The 25,890-nt window shown below is 39.9% G+C and overlaps 1 protein-coding gene across 4 annotated transcripts in view; it reads left to right on the top strand.

The window, feature by feature from the left end:
- The first annotated feature begins 8,449 nt into the window (after positions 1 to 8,449).
- phc2b (polyhomeotic homolog 2b (Drosophila)) overlaps positions 8,450 to 25,890 on the top strand; it is a 39,003-nt gene continuing 21,562 nt past the window's right edge. For 2 of the 4 annotated variants that reach the window (XM_029826409.1, XM_029826408.1), the window contains exons 1-7: positions 16,007 to 16,578; positions 19,371 to 19,749; positions 20,163 to 20,324; positions 20,421 to 20,498; positions 20,770 to 20,931; positions 21,540 to 21,674; positions 21,931 to 22,219. In XM_029826409.1, the coding sequence (XP_029682269.1) occupies positions 16,535 to 16,578; positions 19,371 to 19,749; positions 20,163 to 20,324; positions 20,421 to 20,498; positions 20,770 to 20,931; positions 21,540 to 21,674; positions 21,931 to 22,219 (1,249 nt within the window). In that variant the 5' untranslated portion in view covers positions 16,007 to 16,534. Of the gene's footprint in view, positions 8,607 to 16,006; positions 16,579 to 19,370; positions 19,750 to 20,162; positions 20,325 to 20,420; positions 20,499 to 20,769; positions 20,932 to 21,539; positions 21,675 to 21,930; positions 22,220 to 25,890 lie in introns of those variants that run through there. The other 2 variants (XM_003976082.3, XM_029826407.1) reach the window with 2 other exon arrangements.

Here is a 25,890-nt window from a genome sequence, read left to right as displayed (position 1 = left end):
TAAGATGCATTTATAATGCATTAATTATGCCACATTGATGTGGCAAGTTTTGTATAGGTACTCTATGTCTGTGTGTCTGTATGTCATCTACTTATCTGGGACCAGGTCACGGAGGCAGCAGTCTAATTGGAGGTGCCTGGACTTGCCTCACCCCAGAAACTCTCTCCAGCTCTTTTGGGAGGATTTTGAGGTTCTTGCAGGTCATCCAAGAGATGTAAGCCCCTTTCACACTTGCACAAAACTGACATAGATGTACCAGCCTGTCGCACTCTGGTTGTGTCACTGGACACCGGTCAACAGAGAATGATGCCTGAAGGGAAGACATTTTTCTCCCATTTAATCAATCAAAAAATCAAATATGCAGTTACAAAATCTTTAATAGAAGTGCATATATGTGAAGAACATCAAGCTCAGGAAATCCCAGCACTTGGGGCTTGTTTATATACCTGCACCTGTTGTAGTGATATGACATACCAGTAAGTGCATTAGCAAGATCACAAGATCTGCAAACTGCTCAGCTTCTGCAGCAAAGATATCTGGCTGCAGATTTTAAGACACACAGACACATTATTTGCTAACAAATATCTCTTTTCAAAAGAAGTCTTTGGACAAATTCTTTGGGTATTGCTCTGTTGCGTAGTAGTCTAATCATTGGAACAATAAAGTCAAACGTCATTCATTACAATATTCCAGATTAGACACAAATTCAATCTGCCTTCATCAAATGAATGTACGTGTGCATTAATGTTTATGTTTTCTGTACATGTGGCATCTACTGCACCTCTGTCCATCCCAGGGAAAGGGATCCCTTATCTGTGGCTCTCCTTCAGTTTTCTTCTTTTGCATAAAAGATTTTTAAGTTTTTCTGACCTGGTTTGAGGGTGTAAGGACATAGGATGTCACAACTTTGCAGCTTGTAAAGCCTTCTGAGGTAACAATGTTTGTCATTTTGGGCTATAAATCCAAATTATAGCCAACACTGACTATCAACTCGTTGATGTCAGTCATGCTCTCCATTGTTTACCTCGCAGTGTTCCAGCACATGTAAAGGTGTAATGATAACATTGTCAACCTGAGGATGTATGATGGAGGAAAAACTGCCATGCCCCTCTCAGTGGGAGGTAATGTGAAAAAGGTGGATCGACCTGCGTGGATCTCTTCCTGGAGGGACATGCCTGTAAAATGTGCCCAAGACACCTCAGCTGACTCCTCTCAATGTGATGGAGGCTGCACTGACTTGGCTGTCAGTGTCATGCTCTATCTTTCCTTGATATGTAAACAAGAAATACTTGAACCCCTCATCTTGAGGTAGGAGCTCTTCATGAACCTGGATTTGGCAAGCCAACTTTTCTGGTTGAAACCCATAGCCTATGAATGGAAGGTGCTTAAACTCTGTCAATAAAAAGTTTGAACAGAACTGCTGACAAAGGCAGCCCTGCTGCAGTCCTACATGCACCGAAAATGGTCTAGAATACTGCTGGCAATGCAAATCATGTTTCTGCTGTGGTCATACCGAACCACTCTTAGCAAAGGACCCCGGACCCCATACTTGCAGAGCACCCCATACTTGCAGAGCACCCCACACAGGTTACCACAAGGGACACAATTGAATGCCCAAACAGTCAGCTAGAGCTGGCAGTAGAAATTCTCCCTGATGGAGGCCCGATGTTCCCAACAGACCCTCATGACATGTTTGGGTCTGCCAGGTCTGTCCAAATTCCTCCCCTGCCAGCAAGACCTATGCCTGCAGACAACCAAAAAGTCTCCCATCGACCCTCGGTCTCATGAGCATGAACATGGTGTACATTATGGACGAGCACTGACTAACATAGAAGTCCAATAAAAGGGCACCACTTGGATAAAGATCAGATACAGAATGCTGGTGTACTTGTGGTTCCCAGAGTCTCTAGGAGTAGAATGGGCGGCCGAGCATTTAGCTACCAGGTCCCCCTGCTATGGAACCAGCTCCCTGTCCAGGTACGGGAGGCTGACTCATCTCTAATTTTAAGATTACCGGTAGGCTTAAAACCTTCCTCTTTGAAAAAGCTTATTATTACTAATTCTGGAGTTTCAGTTACTATAATAGACAGACAAATTATTATCGGTCGTCTAATAATTAGGTTAACATCTTAGCTATGCTGCTATAGGCCAAGGCTGCCGGGGTCCAGAAACATGATCACCTGACAGGCCTCTGTCACCCCACTGGGTCATGGTTTCCTCTCATCTCCTCTCCTCCTCCTCATCAAGTAGAATAGTTCTGCTGATTCCTGTGTAGTTTTTCTGCAACCCCCCCCCCCCCCCCCCCCCTTCTGTATTCATTTACAGGTATCGCCGCCTTAGGAGCTGCGTGATGACCTCCGGCCCCGCTGACCCACTCGGCCGGCGGCTTGCATAAATAATGTATTTTTGTATGTGTTTCTGTGCTCTGTACCTCTCCTCTCCTCTCCTCTCCTCTCCTCTCCTCTCCTCTCCTCTCCTCTCCTCTCCTCTCCTCTGGGATTCTGGAAAGCGCCTTGAAACAATTTTGATTGTAAAAGACGCTATATATATAAAGATTGATTTGATTTGATTTGAGGGAGGCTGTTCCTCCCAATCATGCACCTCCAGGTGTCCCTGTCATTTGAGCATTGAATAAGGGACTCCTAGGGATTCCAAGTAATGTTTGTTTTTAATTATTTAGTTATATTTGTTAACTCTCTTTTCTTGCCTGACATACTAAGCACAGCATGGTGAAGTCAAATTAACTATGCAGATATGGAAATTAATGTGTATCAAAGCACATTCTACTAATTCCTGACTTGGCAGGTCAAATTATTGTTGAGGGCAGATGAACCACCCACAGAATCAGATAAATGGTTTCAATTTTGTAGCAGATCTGTAAACTAAACAATCTTTAGCTCCTGAGAAAAAACATGTTAATGTTCAATCACAATGAACATGGCCAGCATAGAATGTGAGTTAGTCTGAAGCTCATGATATTTCTTACAAATGCTTTTTAAAAGAATTCTTACAGAAATACCGGTAGAGCTTGCTTGATTTGAATCAAGGATGAAAAAAGGACTGAAAAGCACGAGGAAGTGAGGATGTCATGGACATTTGTTTTATCTGATCTACAGAGACTCTACAGTCAGTTAATATTATTGGATAATCACCACATTTCCTATTAACAGTGAGACACAATATAATCTCCTCCTCATTTTCACTTCGTCATTACATTCAATTAGAAAAATGTCACTCCTGCTTTCTCAAACAGATGTCACATGGAATTAGTGCAGTGTGCTTGGCTTCTGAAATTCACTGGAGCATCTCGGAGTCTGGTGGCCAGATTCAAAAGAGGACAGGGTTAGTAAGAAAACAAGCCAGCAAGATGAAGATAATTATATGTTATTGACAGTTTAAGATGTGCACCAATACTGACAATGTACCTTCAAATTCCATAACATCTATTTATCTTACAGAAACCTCGATATTGCTGGTAATTGCTATCCTACCCTAGCCTCTCCTCACTGGGTCTTGATTGTGAAGGTATACAATTCTATTGTTGGATGATGCAAAAGTTTTGCTATTTTAAATAAGGCAAACAGAAAGAATACATGTTACAGTTTTTTCTCAGGGTGATGAGACGTTTTTCCTTTTGTAACAAAGGAAGCGCTGTTCCAGCAGCCAGCAAATTCAGGACTGCTCTGGTTCAGCTTTGCTTAATAGCATGTGACCATGACTACTCACAAACTCCCTCTGTTCCTGTTCTCAAATGTTCTCTATTCCTTACTCTTAATGGTGTTGCTTTGCTATTTTCATCATTTAAGCAAAAATAAAAAGGACATTAATGTTAACAAGACAGAATATGTTCACACCATACTGCATGCAGAATTTTTAACAGAATTTTAGCAGAGCCACTATAAATCAACCCTAATATCATAGTGTGTCAAAGTTTTCTGGTGGCTAAATAAAGAGATGAAATAGAGATGAATTTCTTAAAATCATTATTAATACTGGTATGTTTTCCATATCAACATGAAAGCATTCAACATGAGTATGGGTTTATCACAAAAATCACAATATCTTTTGAATTTAGTAGGTTTCTTTTGGTTGCTCCGCCCAACTTCATCCAGATGGTCTTTTTATTCACATTTTCAGTACACTGTAATTGCTACAATGACAAATAATGCTGAAGAGTTTCCCAGTTCTGAAAGAACTGATGACTAAGAATGCTTTTCTAGTGAAATTGTCTCTTCAGGAGCAGACGTGCGAACTCATTTGAATTATTCTTCTGGTTTGTGCCACTCTCAAATTCTCTTGCCAGATCACAAGTTATTGTGGTTGAACTCATCAAGTCTAAGTCACGAAACACAAAACGTTTTATTGCAGACAGGCAGGGAGGAACAATGTCACACTCACCATAGTACTCTGCAACAGACTGCAGCAGACCTTTGACTGACAAAAACCACAATATTATATTTGGTACTGTTGTACTGCAGATGGTCTGGCATTTTACACCAGTTCTGGCATTTTACAGTTTTTTTTCACTGCATGTAAACTTAGGTGCTAATTATTTTAAACATTATTTCCTGTTTTTTAGTCACGTAAAACCAATTCCAGAAAGCCCAGGGCAAAAGATTTACTGTTCCCATTTACAACTAAACTAAAAACCACCTTTGTTGTTTTGAATTTATGGACAAATAAATCCAGCAACATCTTTTATTATATATCTAATGAAAATGACTCCAGTAATATTGAACAATCAACCATTACTCAATTTGTCCATTTTTTCCCCTACACCACGTTAAAATCATGCACTGTAAGTTGATAAGAGGCTCTAAATTATATAATTGAACAGATTATGACGATGATGTAAGTCATTTTAATGTATATATTAAAATAAAGTACACTTACAGGCAGACAGGCAGGCAGGCAGGCAGGCAGGCAGGCAGGCAGGCAGGCAGGCAGGCAGGCAGATAGATAGATAGATAGATAGATAGATAGATAGATAGATAGATAGATAGATAGATAGATAGATAGATAGATAGATAGATAGATAGATAGATAGATAGATAGATAGATAGATAGATAGATTATTCGTTTATAACTTAAAATATAATGCAATTGAAAGGCAAAAGGCAACTATGATGGCAAAGAGTTACATGAGCTGTTCATTAGCAGCTAAACACCTGACCAAAACATTGGACCCTTGTTCTTCATCACACATCACTGCACATTTCCTAGCTTGTTGTAAATCTGTTGGCAAAAATGCTGATTATTTTGATTGAGTGTAAGGGAATTGAAGTAATGAGCATGTTGAATGAACTGTGATCTAACTGAGCCATATGGGTTAAGGTTTCCCACCAATCACTTTAGAGAATCACCTGCAGTGACACAATATTTTTAAAATAACAACAAGAAGAAGAACAACAATAATAATAACATTATAACAACATAAGATTATTATTATTATTATTTATTAACTATAGAGTTACATTGATTATGCCCCATAATACCAGTAAATATTAGTCACAGTGTAATTGCCTAAGACTTCTTCTCAAAGGTCATCAGGATGTTTGCAATCTCCAAACCTTATTTGTAAAGTCTGTCTAATGGGAAGGGATGTCTGCCACAACTGAATCAGACTAAATATCCTTCCTCACAATTCTTTCCCTGCTGTACAAACACAAAGTGAAAACTGCACAACAATGAGGAGAAAACCAAGTTATTCCTATACTAATAAGCAAACTTTGATGCCGGTAGGCTCACTATCGTCATTGCCAAGTTATTTAATGCAGACAAAAATCAGTTCAAAAAGGCATCAAGGTTGAAGTGTTTTGTCTTCCTTTGAAGAAAATAATAAACATAACAAGGAAAACCAGAGCGGAAATGACCCTGCACAGCCTTTGACTTCAGGAATTTTCATTGTTTCATGGGAACAATTAATCCCCATAGCAAGAAGTTATTTTTGACACTTTTCAGACTGAGTGGTGACAGCCCAAAATTAAATTTTTATTAAACATTTACAGAAGGCAGGGTAGCAAGAAGCTTGACTGTCAAAATCTCATTTTACAACATGTATTTAAACCTGTATTTAATAGTTTAACGTAATCTTATCATAAAATAGTCTTCTGTGTGCAGCAAATAAACAAATATTAGAGAGTTTGCAGTCATTTATTAGTTACATAGTGGCGCCCCCCTCTGGTTTAATAGTGTCAAAGAATAACACTTGTTAAAACTAATGTCCACACTTTGCATTTAATAACTAATGGAATGTAATTATATGCATTTTCATTAGGATCCTTGTGCTTCAAGCTCTTTAAAGCTTCTGCTCCACTTCAGAAAAGGGTTAGGGTTAGGGTTAGGGTTAGGCTTACACTGTCACTTTGTAGATTCTCAATCATCCAGATCACACTTATCCAAGTAAGATCTCTGCATCGACTGGACTTGTTAGGGATTTTCTTGAAGACATTTTTGCCTTCTCTCCAGAAGGCTTCTTAAGGTCTAAACTGAAGAAGCTTTTGAAGCTGAAGCGTCTTCAAGAAAAACCCTAACAAGTCCAGTCAATGCAGCGATCTTACTTGGATTACACTGTTTTATTGACATTTCTGAAATTTATTTCAATTTTATTTATTTATTTTAAAAACGTTTTACTTAGGCACATAGGAAGACCAAGGGGGAGAAATACAATGCAAGGTTTCTAAGTACCTTTAACTTTAACAGCACACACCCTGATCTTTGGGTGTGTGCGAGGTGACTACTGGAGAGAATGTAACAGTTCAAAGATATGGTGTCTTGAGCAGAACATCCTCACAAACCAGTATGTGTCCTTTGTGAGGAGGACTCTGACAAAATTTTGATGGACCTATTGGAAGCATACCTCCAAGGGCCCCTTAAGAGGTGGGGAGATAGAGCAGTGTTGTGGCTTGACTTCGCAAATGCATATGGCTCCATTCCACACCATCTGACCCCTGCACTTGCTGTTGATCATTTGCAAAGAATGCACTTATCCTCAGATTATAAACCCCACTTTATATTTGTGAAAAAAATAAACTTCGAAGGCAAACTTTTAGCTTTTTTATATAGTGAAATAGTGAGTGGTAAAATTTGTGATGACTAAGCATGATTATGTTTAATTTAACTATATTATGAAATACAAGAAGGAAAAACACATTCAAAACAGCATTTTGGTCATATAGTAACACATAATTCTGGTTTGGACCATGAAAAAAAATTCCATCCATTTTGCTTTGCGTTCATACTCTGTCTTATATATTGTTTAAAACCATTCACCAGCATGACAGAACCAACCTCTTTGTGAAGAAAGAACTAAGCACTGCATCTCTGAATATAATAGAGGGTCAACCAGGCTAAACAGAAGCCCCATGAATATTCCATTAAGGTTCTCATGTATTATCCACAGACCATCTGGACCATGATGCTGTGCAACAAAGGTTTGGAGGTATGTTAGATGCCATCCTAATTAATTTACTTTAGCTGCCTGCTTTATGATATGTCTTTACATAATAATCCAATCACTGAAATTCAAATTGCTACTCCAAATGCAGTTGTAAGGAAGTTATAATGAATTTAATAATTAACTTTCAGGACAACTCCCACTACAGTTGATTGAATTCCATTCTTAAACCCAATGGTGATTCACTAAAACATAGCTGTCCATAGTATAGTGTTTTTGTTAGGACCCCAGAAGGGATGAAATACTGGACAAAAGTGAGAGAGAAGATCGAATTGAATCCAACAATTTTAAAGGATGCAGATCCTCTTGCCATCATATTTATATATTTACCTTAATGTACTGCTTAATAATGAACCAGATGTAAACCTTGGGATTTTAAAACCAACACTGAAAACATTTATTTTCATAGCCTTCACTTTAGGTTTAGCTGTACATCCAAATAATTTATTTTCCTATTTTTGTTGTTTTTTAATCTTGTGTTATTATTATTATTATATATTATATTATTATATTATCTAGTTTATTTTGTTTATTTGTTTCTTTCCCAGATCTGTTTAGTTTTTCTAAACAGAACATTGGTCAACCCTGGTTGTTTTTAAATGTGCTCTATGAATTAATTTCACATTCAAATTAGAACAAACTCAATTTTGAGCATAAACCCGGATCAAGTTTATTGCCGCAGCCTTGAGATAATGCACAATTGTTTTTTGCAACGAATTTGTTACATTTGAATTCATCCTTTTTCTGAATACTATTATAACAGTCTCTAACCAATTTAGACGACACTATACTACATCAAATAGATTGAATAGATAAGATTTCTTCTCTTGTTACCATAGAGACAGGACCGCCTACTGAAAGTTGAACGACTTTGCAAGACGGAGACGGGGTGGGGGTGTGTGGAGGGGGAGAGGGAGTGACTGACATTTGTGTGGGGGCGGGCCAAATACAGCATCCTCAGCCGATTGGACAATTATTTAGTCACGTTACCAGTTTGGAATGCGAATGAAAATAGTTGCTTTTGCCCACCGCTGCTCTCCTCCCCAACTCCTGCAGGATAATATGTGCAAAGCCGTTCTAGAAATGGTGTAAAATACCCGTGAAACCAGGAAGACAAGGGACCCCAAAAATTAACGAGGCTTCACTAACGGTAAGGTCGTTTACAGTTTGTTTTTTTCACTCAGTGTGGCGGGGCTTATGCAATGTGTGCATGTGTATGTTTTGGAACACACGGCCTTACCAGATAATGTCTCTCGGCCCAAATTATCACTGTCAACATCAAACAGAATTATTTTTCGCTTCTCCGCCTTCTTTACGTTGGTGTTGGTTTAATAAAATGTAGTTCGCAGAGTCCTGTGTAGTGACAGCAGCATCATGACGACTGACAAAACAAGAAGCTAGTGCTAATATTAGCCGCATCTGTCAAGGAATTCATGTCATTTACTGGAGAATATCTGCAATGACTGGCAGGCATTACTGACAGAAGGAACGTTGGCAGAATCCTCAAATTGTGTCAGGGATTTGGCTTCATTCTATGTTGTTTTTGTTCTTATGACTTCATAGATTTTGGCTCAAGTTAGCCAAATGCTGTATAATGATGAACTTTGGCCATGAACAGCCGCACAGAGGCGGAGTTAGTTATTTTGACCAGCATAGGTCCTCATACCGCCAGAGCTGGATTTTCAGGTCATGGCCTTTCAGTCACCCTAAACAATATTTAAGTACTTATCTGTTCTTATCCGTTAGTGTAACATCTCCCATTAAAATGGATCTTTTATTCTACCATTTGCAAGAAATATCCAGCAGGAGATGGAAAATGATTCTCTTGTATACAGGTTAACAGCAGAATTTTGCTCAAAGGGGAAAAAAAAAAAGTCGTTGCTAGAGAAATCTGTGGAGCAGGGTGGGATGCTCACTTAAAAGATAATAGACACCACTGGAAGGTTTCTTGGAAAAACTCAGCACTGCTTTTGCAGTAATGTAATTTTACTGCAATATATGACCTGGATCTACTCATGGCAAAGATTTATGAACCACAATGCAGATGAGTAATAAGACTGGTGTTTGAGTAAGGTTTGGCTGTAGAAGAATACTGCAGAAGGCTTTAGCTCATTCAGTCCCAAGTGTTATTACGGCTGTTTCCAACTTACAAAATTAACAAATTCGGCCAAAATGGATGATGATAAAGTAAATATGTTTGGTTCTATTTTGGAGTGACCATTATCAAATTATTATTATTATTGTCCTGTAGGGAGCATCGTTTATTTCAAGCTCCACTGCAGTCCATAAATTAAAAAAATAAAATCACAATACATAAATATTCAACAAGAGCCAGATAAGTTCAAGAAAAACTAAAATTAAATGTACACAAAGCTCAAAATGTAAACACCACATAGACATTAATCATTATTTTAAATGTGTTTTACACTTTTGTGATGTTTTTGTTTTAAGTCTGTCACTATGATGGACAAAAAAGTTGTTTGAAACTTAAATCATTAGCTAGCAACATCATCACTAGCATACAAACGTGTGGACAGTGAAACTTCAGAGAAGGAGCAGCTAAAACACAAGCCATCCAGAATCTATTCTGTGGGAGAATATGCAAAAGGTTGCAATACGACATTGACATCATTGATCAAATTGCTGAACTAAGATATTAAGCCATATAGCCGGTCAGATCGGCTTAAAGCCCAAGATAGCCAATGAAATGGAGCCTAATAGCCTACATTAAATTGACACATCTTTTTCTCTCATGGTGATACACACTAGTTCCAAAATCTTGTCCATGATCTGGAACAATGTATAAAGTGGTAGTATTTTTTTCCCCCATTTATTGCAACAGTTTTATACTGATAAAAATGTTGCTAAGTGTTATTTAATGTTATTGTAATATCTCTAACCTCATAGTGCCTCAACCAGTGCTTAATCTGTTGCAGCAGTTCCAACATTTTAAAGTGGTACTTGGTATGTACCGCTCACATATTGGTATGTGCTGCTAAAGTAGAGATACATACCGATCTCAAAGTGTCAACCCTCGTTGTTTTAGCGACGCATACCTGCTTGTGGCTCACATGCCATGGACAGCAGGGCATTACTTTGGGGAGATTTTAAGGATATTTCATGGACATTTTGGACTTTATAATATGGACAGTGGGCTATGCCTTGTCTGCTTTAGCAGTTCACAAGAACTATTTAAGTGTAGCTTGGTGGGAGAGACTTTCAAATAACTTAATTGGGTGTCCTGAATTTGGCTGTGCTTTCTCACACACTAATGTGAAAATAGCCAGGCAGTTTTTGGCATACAGGCATTTTCACACTAGTTGGTCAGGCTGAAATGCAGCTGAATATAGACCATATGTCTACTGGGGAGATGGATGTAATGTTTTGTATCATCACAGTTTCTCCTAATCGGTATTGCCATGTTAGGCCCACATTTATTTTTCTTAACCTGGAAAGTAACCTGAATGTCTTTAATTGCTGGTCGACTTAGCTGTGGAAGGCAAAGTTCTTATTAGTCACTTGAGTTGATAGCAGCTGGCAAATTTGCCTCAGGTTAAGATGGTATCAGTCTTCCACAATTTAGCAAATGAAGTTGCCCACTTGCTCTGTTTGGACAAATCCTGTTGACCATCATCACCCTCTAAGGATGACCCCAGCAACAGTCAAGGAGAAAATACCACTGGAGAACCCAATGTGTGATGTTTTAGAATGAGGTAATTGGATCAGTTCTGTTTCTTTTACTGTGTTTGCTGTTAAATAGGTTGGTGGACTGGGAGAGTCTGGAAGACAGACATTGCCTGTGTCTTTATTATTGTATGCATTAGTAATTCTGAATAATCTACAGTAATACTAAATTGAATAATGTAATACAATGCACTTTTTGCTACCCCTGAGCTGCCTTTCTACAAAAAAAAAATCTTCTTTGTCTAATTTCTATTGGGGTATTTAATATTTTTACTTTTTAATGGCTAGAGTTAGACATATTTCTCACCTTCATTTGTTGAATAAAACAAATTAAGTCAAGCCATCTGCGGAGATTTCTTGGACTACCAGTACTTGAAATACAATGATTTTGTGGTTTTGGTACCGTATTTTCACGACTATAAGGCACACCTAAAACACTGAGATTTTCTCAAAAATCGACGGTGCGCCTTATAATATGGTGCACCTTGTGTGTAGACTGAGTTCCAAAATCTGCTGTGTGCCTATGGTAGGTGCACTACGGTAAACGCTCCGCCCATCGATTAGTGGCAAACCTACGTGTAAGGACCCCCTAAAATGGCGTAGGTCAAGCGAAATGCGTACAAGGCTTACTTTAAACTAAAGGCCATTGAATATGCAGGTGAAAATGGCAATCGAGCAGCTGCAAGACATTTTACACGAGTCCATGGTCAGAAAGTGGAGAAAACAAGAAAGTGAACGAAAGTAAGGAAGACGAAGCTGAGTGTCCGCGGGAACAAAGCAAGGTGGCCTGAGCTGGAAGACCGAGTGGAACAGTTGGTTGTGGAACAGCGAACAACTGGAAGGTGTGTCTCTACTGTCACCATTTGACAAAAGGCCAAAGCGATTGCTCAAGAAATGGACATTGAGCACTTCCAGGGAGGTCCGTCTTGGTGTTTTCGCTTTATGAGGAGGCGGCATCTCTCCATACGCACAAGGACAACTGTTGCGCAGCGGCTGCCCGCGGATTACCAGGAGAGGGTGGCCATCTTCCGCACCTACTGCCGCGACAAGATAACCGCGCCCAGCCACATCTATGAGGCAGCGGCGGGCAAGTTATGCCACCGTATGTGGGTCGGAACCGGTCGGTGAGTCTGATTCAGATGATGAAGAAGAGGAATTTGGGATGTTGGACATTGAAATAGCGCAGCTGTGTAATTCAGATACAGAAGATGAAAACGTTGATGGTTTTGGGGCGGAAGAATTAATATTTTGTTCAATAAATGTGTCGAAACTCACTGTTTTACTTCCGTTGTCATTTTTTACTGTATGTTTTAGCATGCGCCTAATAATACGGTGCGCCTTATGTATGTTTTAAATACAGATATAGCACCCATAACTGAGACTGCGCCTTTTTGTTCTTAAGTCCCATTTACGAATATTTTACGAAGATTGTGGCATTCATGATTTTCTTCTCATCCTGGATTTATGCGTAGGTAAGAACAAATCCTACGAACACTCAGGAGTACTCTTACGCACATTTCAGTGCCGACATGTTGGCATTGTTGTGTTTTCTTCTCTTGTGCAGTTCAATAAAATTCAATATTACAATGATAATTCTGTCATATTTATTTATTTCCTATTTTTGGTGATTTACAGAGAATTTTAAAATTACGTAAATGTGCCAATGACTTAACATTAATCAACCAAATTGGAAACCATGCCATCAAGTAACCCCCCCACCCTATTTATATGTGGCACTTCTCCATCCAAAGCCCGCAAAACAATGGCATATTTATTGCTGCTGCAAGATATTGCTGATCGGGCCCTAAGGAGAGAACGGATGTTTCGTGATCATATAGATCTTTTTTCAGAGAGTGATGAATTCCTCTTTGGACGCTTCAGGCTCCCACGACCGGTCCTGATAGATCTATGCAACCAGTTGGAGCCAGCACTTCGGAGCCACACACTTCGGTCCAACCCTGTCCCCCCGCATGTGCAGGTACTGTCGGTCCTCGGCTTTTTGGCTACAGGGACATTTCAACGAGAGCTGGGAGACAGGGTGGGCATATCACAGCCATCAATTAGCTGCGCTCTCCCTCGTGTCTTGGATGAAATAAATCAACTGGCCACACAATATATAAAGTTTCCGTATACACCAGAATATCAGGTCACAGTCAAAAGAGGATTCCACAACCCCGTGAGGATGTGCGTCCTGACGCAATGAAGGGGCCAGACTGCAGGCACGCGGTTCACGTTCGAGCGCAATTAATTGCCCGTTTGTGAATAAAAATGCATTATTGTCACAATTTCAGTCTAACAGTCTTGATTCACTTCAAAAAGAAAAAAATAAGAGAGACTGGTTTCAGAGCACAGCTTTTACACGTTTATTTTTTACATTCTTATTTTTTTTACATTCTCGTTGATTTCTTTAAGTGTGTTGGCTATAGTCATCAGGATTGAGGCAATTTTATCAAGCGTGTTAGCCATCCTTTCTTGATTGTTCAACACGGCGTCAGAAATCAGGTGTAGAGAGGCAAGGGACCGATTACGCGTGTTGGAGGTGGTATGGCTGCAGGATGGCTCCGTCTGTCCTTCCACAGGTTGGCTCTGTGGGACTTCATCTGTGAATAAATAGGCTCATAAGTCAAACATGGCTGCGACCCACACACTATGGTAAACTCCTCCGGTACTACAACTTTTAAATAAAGCTATTATTCCAGAAAATAAATAACCTTCCGATTCCTCTGGTGCAGATGACGCACAGGGAGGGGGTGACAGTGTTGCCTCGGGGCCCAGGTCTGTATCCAAACACTCAGCTGATGGTACACCTAAAGAGGTGGGGAAAGTAAACAATCAATTAAAATAAATAACATTACAATTACAGTATAAGATTTTCCCCATATAGCCTACCTGAGAATGCCGTCTTCCCGATGATGGCCCCGACGCGCTGGTCCAACTCGGACAGGCTTTTGGTGTCTGCTGTTCCTCCTCCAGTCCGTTGCGTCTCCCGTCGGAATTTTGCTATGTTTTTTTTGGTTTCAGATTTAAGCTCAAACCATTTTTTTCCCACCTCCACTACTGAGTGTCGTTCTCCTGACACTGCATCCACTGCACGTGTGATTGCCTCCCATGTTTCCTTTTTATTAGTGCTGGTATAACCAGCACTAACACTACTGAATATAACTGGTTTTCTCCGGGTGATTTCCTGCAGCAGTACCTCCACCTCTGAACTACCAAAGTTTTTTTTTTCTCCTCACCTGCTGCGTTCCATCCGACTTCTTTTTTGCTTTGGGCATTTTGCTGCTTTTTGCTCTGTCTACAGGGCCCTGCTGCAGTTCCTTTTATGGGCATTAGTGGGTGGTGACTTATGCTAATCGTATGTTAATTAGACTCACCTGGCACGTGCTCTCAACTTACGAGTAGATGGCATTCATCAATCTAGGAACACAGTTGCGAACAATTCTGAGGCTTACGAACGCGTTGATGAATCTGGCGTAGGGTTTTCTTAAGGAACTTCTTAAGAACAACTTAAGAAAGAATCTAAGAAGATTCTTAAGAACATATTGGTGAATGAGGCCCATTGTTTCTAAATGATAGATGAATAAATTGCTGCATAAGGCTTTGCAGATATATGGAGAAATAACTTCTTGAATTAATGAATCTGAGAGTTGGCTTTGTGTATCGTCATTCAGTAGCTTTGTATAATCTGAATTCTTAAAATTGCTCCGTAAATGAAACTAGCACTTTAATTGTTCTTAAACCCTCGTGTTAGATCACTCCTTAAATCCCTCACCTGACTACAACTTATCTGTTTGTTCAGTTGTGTCATACTATTAAAAATCTGGGAACTTCTGATCCCGGGGCCCATCATCTCAAACAGCCACTCTACTGCTTATCTTTGCCTCGTGCTTTGACTTCCATCTGCTAGATGGCTATGCTATCAAAGAGATTCTCGTGGCTTGCATTTCTGGCTGCATTACCAGCTAATCTATATGCTAATGTGAAGATAATAATCAATGGTGTTCATGCATGGGTGACCCCAATCAATAGTACATTGCACCAGCAAATTATTCAAATGACTACATTTTATTCAGCCAGACAACTAGGTGGTATGGTAATGTGGTGGGGAAAGACGATAAGTATGCCATTATCTACTGGATTCATACACATAAATGTAATGCATAGTTATCTAATTTCACTTAAATGACAACATTCCAATGTATGTTTCTAAGATTTGTTAATAACCCCTTAAAATTGGATGTTGGTCACTTTACCTTTTTAGATAGTACAACTTAAGCCACTGCAGAATTTCCAGTTTTGTTCTGGAATTGCATCTGTTTTTATAACAACCAAACTCCATAGAACAATGTGACTTAATGGGCAACATTTGTTTTATTGACGCCACAGACTAGAATATGATGGTTGAGCCTTTTGACACACACAACATGAAGAGCAATATAAGTGTGAGATTGAAATCAGATCTTGATGTATATACAAGAAAGGCACAGCTATATATGGATTAAGTGTTTGAAGTGTACTAGAAATAAAGGACTATCCAGTCCAATTCATCACCAAATTGTATATTATTCTGGATTGTCAGACTTAGGTGTTTTGTTTTGTTTTTTAACTTGGGCTTTAATGATATATATAAGGGGTTTGGTAAGAGCACAACATAATTGGCACCTTGATGCATTACAGTCCTCTTTACTTTTGGTTTTTTGCTATTGGGTCATCCTTGTCATAAAAATAACAAAATTGATGGTAATTATTGTCCTGCTTGTAAGATAATGGTTTTGTCAGTCTGACCTTAAGTCCATTTACTGGTCTTTCAGTCAGATGTAATGATACTAAAAGGTGATGCTGAACTGCAGGACAGGTATACATTATGCAATAATTACAGCAGTCAAAAGTATTCTTCATTGTGCAAAATTAAAATCGATGACTCTACAATAAAAACACAACCAAAACAAGGAGGATGTTATTGAAAAAAACAATAAATAAATTATGCTGTATCTTATTTTGAGGGAGCTCCCTGCATTCTTAAAATATCAGTATTCAGGCAGCAGTAGGGGGAGGGGAAAGATGGAGTAAAGTCATTACTATCATCTTCATTAGAGACAGTCCTGCTGTCCAATCAGCACGCTGCATCACACAAGGATTCCATAGGCCCCCCATTGGCTGTCGCTAGGATACCACATAATCAGGAGGCAGGCCGTGGCCTGGTTGGTGGAGTAGGATCTCGATGTTGGGAAGAGCAGCTCGGTTTGAGTTAGGGGGGTAGAAAATAAGGGCTGGGGGTTTGGATATAACGAGAGCACTAGCTCACACACACTCAGTCCTTTACTCAGGCAGCAACCACAGTGAGGCAGACAAAGAGGAGGAACACACTGCACAAGAACAGCACACTCCCTGGGGATGGGGCATCACACCCCTGCATCACGTTGGGGGTGCAGGAGGAGGTAGGAATATCGGGGTTAGGGGGGCTTTGTCTCAGCCGAATTGGACACATAGACACACATGCATGCATGTACACACATTTCTCTCTGGGTCTTCAGGCTATTAAAACCATGTGGTTCATGTGGTATTTTGGAGTGTTCATATAAGCAGGCTGCGGTCTAAGCACTAATGGATGCTTCGGCACTTTCTTGCTGTACTCTAAGCTGCGTAGACAAGCAGTCTGTCGAATTGTCTTTTAACTGGCCATGTGTTCCTCCAGCCCGTGAAAATCCTTTGACACTTAGTTTTTGGGGTCTCATAATGATCACTAAACCAATCAGTATGCTCTCTTGCAAAGACCAAAAAGAGTTCAAGTTTAGTGCAGTGGTCTTTTGTGTTTGTTGTGGTATTTTGATGAATATGAGATATTCAGGTTCATTTCACCTACTTTTGTGGATACTGCTGTGTGTCCCCAAAAACCAAAACAGTGCTTGAATGTAGATGTAATTGTGGAAGAGGGGTTAGGGGGCTATAGTGGAGGTGTTCTCCACAATCTCACCGCTTTACAGAGAGATGGTGATTCCTATCTGAATGACAGGGTGTAAATACATTATTAAGAGAGGGGATTCCCTCCAGTCTGAACACAGGGGCATAAGGCATTGGGAGCAGGAATGTAGGCTAATAGCTATGTGCAGACAGTTCCACTTTGAAAGATACCAGATATATTCTGGCCGACTAGATTTCTTCTGTATAAAAGTCACAATCATAATGACGGGGGCTCATGATAAGCCCCATTAAAGTTTTAAATCATTTTATTCTTCCTTGCATCAAATAATCATAACTTTTAGTTTTTATGTTTCTTTCTTTTATCATTGAATTTGCTGGCCTTCTTCAATCACAATTGTATCGAGAATTATTTGCAGAGTTATTTCCAACTCTCCAAAAATAAAGGGCTTTCAGGTTACTCAATTACTATGACCTTCTTTTTTGGCAAATGCAGTGTTTTAAAGATTCATGTCAAGCTGCCAGATCACCTTCTTAAATATAGATATATTAATGATACTATAATAAACTAAGTCCAGCTGCTTCTACAGACAAAAGTGACTTAAATTCCTCCTTTTCTGCATTTCATCGGCATATTTACATAGGAAATATAGGACTGTTTTGCTTTTTTGATTTAGAAAAATGGATATGCTTTGGTTTGTTTCCATGTTTGCTTTGTAGTCTAAGTCTGTTACAGAGCTGTGTTTTCCTCCACAAATTATTCAGAAGTACAGTATATTGGAGAGGGGGAGAGGGAGTCATTTTTGCAGTCCTCAACATACTCAATTACCCTTCATCCCCAAGTAACTGATTACACATGTACCGCCAAACCCAAGGCTACAGGTTCTCCCCAGTCTTGGCTCTTCAGCTCTGATTCTCTGCTGTGTCAACACACATTCATTAACACTCAAACACTACTTTTTGATATGTCTCTTCTTGATAGTTCTTTGCTCCAAGCTTACAAATGACAAAAAGAATGCAGTGGGAACATGCTGCATAATTTTTGATACAGTATTTCAGAGGATAATTTGAGCATAGCATCTGTATTTTTTAGAATGTTTTGTTTCCATTATGTGTTTTCTGCCGTACTTCAACTGAAGATTAGATGCACAATTTTCAGTATATTTTTGTTTCAATTTCTTAAAGACCTAATCTTAAAATATAAATTTTTATACTAGAATTTAATTAGATAAAATAAAAATATCTGCTAAGAAAAGATTTGGACTATAAAATGATGTATTTGCGACTGGCCACAACAGGGGAAAAACTAGGATTTGTACATCACAAAAACTACGGTATGTTAAATTGGTAGATAAAACTGCAAAATGCTTTTTTTTTATTATACTATATTTATTAAGCATCCAATAATCCAATTTGGGGTAAAAAAAAACACTGTTTGGAGTCTCCCGGATTGCATGGGTTTTCCGAGAGGTGAAGTGATTTTTTTTTTCTTTTCTTTGATGTAAAAGACCTCTCCAGGGTGTATTTCTGCCTCTTCCCAGTGACTTCTAGTATAGACCCCCCCCCCCCCCACCTGACCCTGGTTACCAACAAGCAGCAGTTAACAGAAAGTAACAGGATAGAAGGTTGGTGCCCCATGTTTGGAAATGTAGTGGATGGAGTAATATTAAAGTACTGTTTTAAGCAAAAATCATTATTTACTATATTTCCTCTTTTAAAATTTAAAGGAATTAAATAAGAGCAGCCTTCCTACAGTGGAAACTCATTTTGACTGCTTGAATTCCTGATCTTGTCCTTTGGTCATTAGCCATGGATGGAAGGATGCCTAGATTCATCAGCTCTCTTTCCCCTATGGCCCAATTCAGGATCCACAGTACTGCAGATGCTGCACTGCAACTGCCTACCCTGTTGTTTGTTGACTGTTATGAGACTTTGTGTACAATATAAGAACAGCCTGAACTTTGGTCATTGTCTAGACCGGTCTAGTTTTATAAATCCATTTTTATTATGTTGAGTACAATTGCCTTAACACTAGCTGTATGGCGGTGCTCTGGAGAACACCCTGGACAAGTCACCAGCTCATCACAGGGCTGACATATAGGGAAAACAACCAATTATTCTGTCATTACCATATTATTAGGTTCACTTTATATAGTTAGTGGTTTCAGTATTGTCCCATCATCTAAAAGTTTAGAACAAAACTGTTTTGCACAAAATAGTTTTGTTTTTTTTGATTAATTTTAAGTTAGTTTTAAAATGGAAATTGTGCCTAATGGGCTTCTCTAATGGGTGCTTCTTTCTCTGTTTTCAGGCACAGAAGAGCCATTCAGAAGAGCCGTGGGTCAAAGGTGAGAAGAGCAGAGGGCACAATGGAGAGTGCACCAGAGGCCACTGCTGCACCAGCTAATACCACTGGGACTTCTGTCAACACGACCACCACCTTCCCAAGCACTACCAACACCATAGCCAGTGTTGTGACCACTACAGCCCAAACGACTACTACTGCTCCTACCACTTGTACGAGTACCACCAGTAGTAGTAGTAGTAGTAGCAGCAGCAGCAGCAACAACAGCAGTGTTAGTAGTACAAGCACTACTTCTAGTGCTACTACTACTACTACTGCTACTGGAAGACTGGCAGTCCCTCAAATTTCTGTTTACAGTGGCATGCCTGACCGCCAGACAGTACAGGTGAGTTAACATGCATTCCCACTCCCACTATATGGGAGACATACCTCAACCACCTCTGCTGTTGTAAATAAGGCATAAAGAGGTTTAACAATTCCTCAAAGGTGTGTGATGGAATGCCAGAGACAATGAGTCAGAATTCTCTTGGTTATCATAGCAACATCGCATTACAGAAAACTGAAGCTTTTCACATTGATTGCAAAATTACATATATTTTTTGGCTCAAGCAGGCCTACTTTGATCACTGCAATGTGGTGAAAGTTTTGGCCACATTTATTGTCCTATATTATGGCCCAGGTATTTTCAAGTATGTATGCTTGTGCATCCACTGTAGCTACAGTTGATTACCATAATTTCTGTAGTGTGGGTACGGATAGTGATTAGTTAACTAGCTTATTTATGTCATACATACCTAGGTGTTCCAGCAAGCATTACACAGACAGCCTAACACAGCAGCACAGTACCTGCAGCAGATGTATGCTGCTCAGCAGCAGCATTTGATGCTGCAAACTGCAGCCCTCCAGCAGCATCACAATTTAAGCACTGCTCAGCTCCAGAGCCTGGCTGCTGTACAGCAGGTGAGTAAGCATGAAAAGCTAAAAAGAATATTTAAATGCTTGCTTCAGTACACATGCTCTTACATAATGTAAAATTTGCTGTTCTCTCCCATGCAGGCCAGTATCACAGCTGGTCGTCAAAGCTCTTCACAAAATAGCACCTCAGCCCAGCAAACAGGATCCACTCAGGCCACAGTAAGTAATGTTTTCTATGTTTAGCTTCAAGAGCCTCTACATTTTGATTAATATTTTCCTTTGCATTATAATGGGAATAAGTTTGGCTTAGTTTTGGCTTAGAGATATCTGGTGCAACCTGAGGGTTGTACTCGCTTGAAATAAAACTTGTATGTAATACAATTCATCTGCATTTATTTCTCGATTGTATATTTAATATTTTTTAAAAGAAGTAATTTTTCTTTAAATTGTTATCACAGTGCTGTGTAACCTAATTATACTTTCTCCGTAGATCAACCTTACCAACTCCCCAGCAGCAGCACAGCTGATCAGCCGGGCCCAAAGTATTAGTTCGACTCCCACCAGCATATCTCAACAAGCTGTTCTTCTGGGTAGTCCATCTAGCCCTACTCTTACAGCAAGCCAAGCACAGATGTACCTGCGTGCACAGATGGTGAGAATTTCAGCGTAAGACATAAGAAGCATAGCCACTCTGGATTGATACAAACATACACATGTACAACTTACTGCTTTGTAATAGACACACAACATTTTAGACATGTGTGGTGTTTAATATTCTCTTATTTGTCATTTGTTATATCAGTGTTAATTATAATAATTTATTGGGCCCTCAGAGATCAAGGGTGGAATAATCTGTCTCTAGAAAATGGGGTGTTTACAAGATTTGTGCTTACGAAGGATTTTGTTGAGATCTGTGATATTGTCTTGGCTAGAGCTTAAGGTTGTTACCCAGTTGCAGTGTATTGTGTTTTAATTGTGGAGCAATATTATTATTATTATATTATTATTTTTGTATTATTTTTATATACTTTTTATATTATTATTTTTCTCTCAAATTGCCATCAGTTGTGCAGATGTCACAAGGTTATCACTTATGGTTTGTACCTTATGACAATGATTTGTAACCTAATGAGCAGATATTTAATGTATTGAAATCTTATGTTATACTTTTATAAATATAGGTTACTTTATCTTTTCTTATTTCTTGTGTTGTGTGCAACTATGCACGCATTTGATACTGACAGGTGTGATACTTTCCAGGCGCAACAGAATAACCTGGTTCAGGTGGCCAGACGTCTCGGTCAGGCTGTTCCTCTTTCCCCACAGCTCATCTTTACTCCCACAGCCACTGTGACGGCTGTCCAGTCAGAGAACTCTACACAGGCTTCCTCACTGGTAGGTAAATTTGAAACCTTTTTAGTCTCCAAACTTTTCTAAGTTGTATTATAGATATGATGCATCTTGCTGATAACAATTCCAACTATAACACATATGGCAATAATAAACATGCCATAAAAATTTAGAACAGGTTATTTACTGCTATTAATTTGGCATTGAAAAAAAGAGGAATGAAAAAATATATATATGGAGGTTTTTATTTCTCTAAATCACCAGTATACTTTTTTCGGTCCCCTATTTTTGAATCTGCAAGAATCAGGTCCAGAATCTTACCATCCGTGGCCAGCAGGTGTCGACCACGTCCTCCTCTCAGACTCAAACCCTTCAGGCCCTCAGTCTGAAACAGACCCCTGTGCCCATTCAGCCTGCCTCAGTAATGAAAAATCCAAACCAAGGAACCTCTACAGGAGGAAAGGCCACTACCTCTGAAAATATATCTGATGGAGGGAAAAAGGGAGAGAATACTGCACCTACAGAAGTCCGGGCAATAAACATGAGCCGCAATGTTAACGCTGTCAGCGCCCGGCCTCTGATTGCTCCAGGTAAGTGATATTCAAATTACCAAAATTTAAGTAGTTTCACAGCCCACAACTACATTATAATGAACCACCATTGTAGAGCTTCAGAAATAAATCTTGGCCATTTTAATGTGTCATTGACTTGCTAAATTTTGGAGCATAGCATTTATTCTTTTAAACATTTAAAGGCATGCTGACATTCTTGACTTGACAAACGTTAGATATTATTAATTTAGTTTTGTATAAACATTAATAGTACCTATATAACCTATTCTTAAATGTATCTTTAAAGAAGGGATTTGCATTGTCCTTATAATTATATAGACAGACAGTCAATATTCAGTTGCTAACTTTCATTTTTGTAAATAGTTAAATGTTTCTTACAGATTGCCATCCAGCTGCTGCATGCCTCATTTTTGAAAGAGATGACTAGGTCAAAATGGTCAACATGGGCTCGGTGCAAAATCGAAATGCAGTCAGTTGTTTATAGTATCGTAATAATAGATCAGAAAGGAGCTCCTAATAATGTTATGTGTTTGTGTGTAATATGCAACATCATTCAACATTGAATTAATTCAAGAGGACTCAACCCACACCATTTCAGGGTGTGTTGCTAGAATAGACCAGCTGCTTTGTCTGTCAGTCATTGAAAGGCACATTGAAACATTCAACTGCTGTTTTAAAGCATCAATATTTAGGGATATGCTACCTGAGGCCATTTCATTTCATTTTACATTTCATCTTTATTTATATAGCATCTGTTACAATCAATAAGTGTCTGTAGGGACTTTACAGACTACCAGGACCTGAGCCCCAACAAGTAACAGTGACAAAAGAAAAAACTCCCTTTAACAGGAAGAAACCTTGAGCAGGACCAGGGTCCTTCCTGCTGATGGCCAGTTAGTATTATAGTAGTATAGTATTATATATGTATATATAGTAGTATATGCACTAGTATATAATTACTTTCTCTGAGACATGAGAGGTCACAATCATGAATTAAGATGGGTCCATAATACACAGAATTTGATCCATGACCAATTAATTATGTCTGCGTGAAATATTTGTTGTTTAAGGAACTTAAGGAAAGGTTAAAGAAAGGAAATAATGCTGCAAGACCTGCTGTCTTACTCTTTTTCTAAGTTGCACTGTGTAATGTGTTTCCTGAATCAAAGCCAAAGCAGCAGCAACCCTAAATGTGGAAACGCTGGGATTTTCCAAAGGTCTGCTGTTATAAACTCATGCATGAGTTGCAGTGAAAAGTTGGATGAGCATATTTCATATTGCTTTAATTTTTGATCATGCTGACCTGAGACATTTGTTCATGAATAGAAAGTACCATCCTCCTAGGTTTTCATTGTCCTCCTGGTCAATGGGAATCATGAAATAGATTTTAATCCAGCTCTGATTTTAATTCTACATTTGACCATACCCACATGGCTTTCTCATAAGAGTTAAATGTAATTTTTACTTCTAAAATAGTTGTTTTACTGCCAATTTAAAAAGTCATCAGCAAGTTTTACTGCTGCAGTGGTTCAAAAAAATGTCAAGGATTCAGTTTCTGTGGTGCCTGTGTCTGGCGCTGCGCGAGTGGCAGCCTGTAACAACAGCTCCTGCTCACCTTCGAGCTTTTCTTTACTTTTTCTTCTTTTCTCCGCACCTACTACTTTTGTTTTTGTGTGTTCGGTTTGTTTTCATTTATCTTCATCATGTACGTAAGACTTGTGGAGTTTGCACTGGTGGCTCTACTTGTTTTTTCACTTTTCAATACCGCGTCCGGAGACCCATCGCAGAGCCGCGGCTCGCTTGTTTACAGCAGGGATCAGCTTTTCGCCCTGCGGAGCTCTGCGGCGCTGCCCAAGGAGCGACCCGATGTGCCCCCCGAGCTGAGGAGGAGGAAACGGGCATGCCGTGCCAGGGTCGAGCGCCGTGCCAGGAGGAGACGCTATCGGCCCATCCTGCCCTCCATCATCATGGGGAACGTCAGATCTCTCCCCAACAAGATGGACGAGCTGGCGGCACTGACCCGGCATCAGCGGGAGTACCGGGAGTGCAGCCTGCTGCTGTTTATGGAGACCTGGCTAACCGCGCTAATTCCGGACACGGCCGCACAACTTGAAGGATTTACTCTTCTACGGGCAGACAGAAGCAGGGAGAGTGGTAAGAGGAAGGGAGGAGGACTGGCAGTGTTTGTGAACGATAGATGGTGTAACCCTGGGCACATCACTATCAAGGAGCAGCACTGCTGTAAGGATATCGAACTGATAGACGTTAGCATGAGGCCTCATTACCTGCCGAGGGAATTCAAACATGCCCTCGCGGTGGTTGTGTACATCCCCCCCTCTGCTAACGCTGATGCAGCCTGTGATGTCCTGCTCTCAGCAGTGAGCAGGCTGCAGACACAACACCCTGATGCCCTCCTCCTCATCTCTGGAGACTTCAATCATGCCTCTCCATCATCTTCTCTGCCCAAATTCACCCAGTATGTCACATGCCACACCAGGGACAATAAAACACTGGACCTCTTCTATGCCAACACCAAGGAGGCATACCACACTCTCCCTCTTCCTCCCCTGGGCCGTGCCGACCACAACCTTGTACACCTCCAGTCTGTGTACAAACCTCTTGTGCAGAGGCAGCCTGCTGTCACCCGCACAGTGAAGAAATGGTCCGAAGAAGCCGTGGAGGCCCTGAAAGACTGTTTCAACACAACCCTGTGGGATGTATTCAGCGATGTCCATGGGGAGGACATTGACAACCTCACCAACTGCATCACGGACTATATTAACTTTTGTGTGGAGAACACCGTACCCACCAGTACTGTACGGCGCTTCTCCAACAGCAAGCCCTTGATCACCCCAGACATAAAGGCCCTCTTGAAGGAGAAGAAGAGGGCTTTTGTGTCTGGAGACAAGGAAGAGCTGAAGACTGTGCAGAGGGAACTGAGGAGGAAGATCAGACAGGAGAAGGACAACTACAGGAGGAAGATGGAAAACCAGCTGCAACAGAACAACATCTGTGGTGTATGGAAGGGACTGAAGACCATCTCGGGCTTCAAGGAGCAGAAGTCCCAACCTGTGGGTGACCGGGGTGGGCTAACGACCTGAACTTGTTTTTCAATAGATTTGATCAGGTACCCCGTGTGGGACAATAAAGGACCTGAATCTGACATGTGCTGTACTCATCCATTATATATATTTTGGATTATCCTCCTCTGAATTCAAGACAGCCTTTAAATATTAAATGGAAACTTTCCCTCAGTGCCCCCACAATTACTTTGAAACAGAAGTGTAGTATTAGAAGTTGATGTAGTTATCCAATTCTAGTATCTGTTCATTACATCTGCTATGATAGACCTAGTGAATAGTTGATTTTCATTTTGAGTGGACTATTATAAAGAAGCCATTGAACGATGGCATGTAAGTTCAGTTAAAAAAAAGTCACCTCCTCCTAAATGACTGGCCAAGAGAAGGAAGGGGCAGGGTGGGGGCAAGTGGGCTATCAGAGAAATGCTCATGTACAGGCAGTTGTCCACAATACAGGATTTTGGGTGAGGGTTGAGTATATTTAACATTATCAGGCAACACCTCCATGCTCACATGGCTAATTTAGCAGTAGTTGTTGTAATAATATAGCTGTTTTGGTTTTTTTGCTTGATTTTCACCATAATCCAACTGTTCACTGTTTCCTGGTAC

The sequence above is a fragment of the Takifugu rubripes genome, chromosome 19, assembly GCF_901000725.2.
Source record: "Takifugu rubripes chromosome 19, fTakRub1.2, whole genome shotgun sequence".
NCBI classification, from domain to species: Eukaryota; Metazoa; Chordata; class Actinopteri; order Tetraodontiformes; family Tetraodontidae; genus Takifugu; species Takifugu rubripes.
This window is presented reverse-complemented; position numbering and strand designations above follow the sequence as displayed.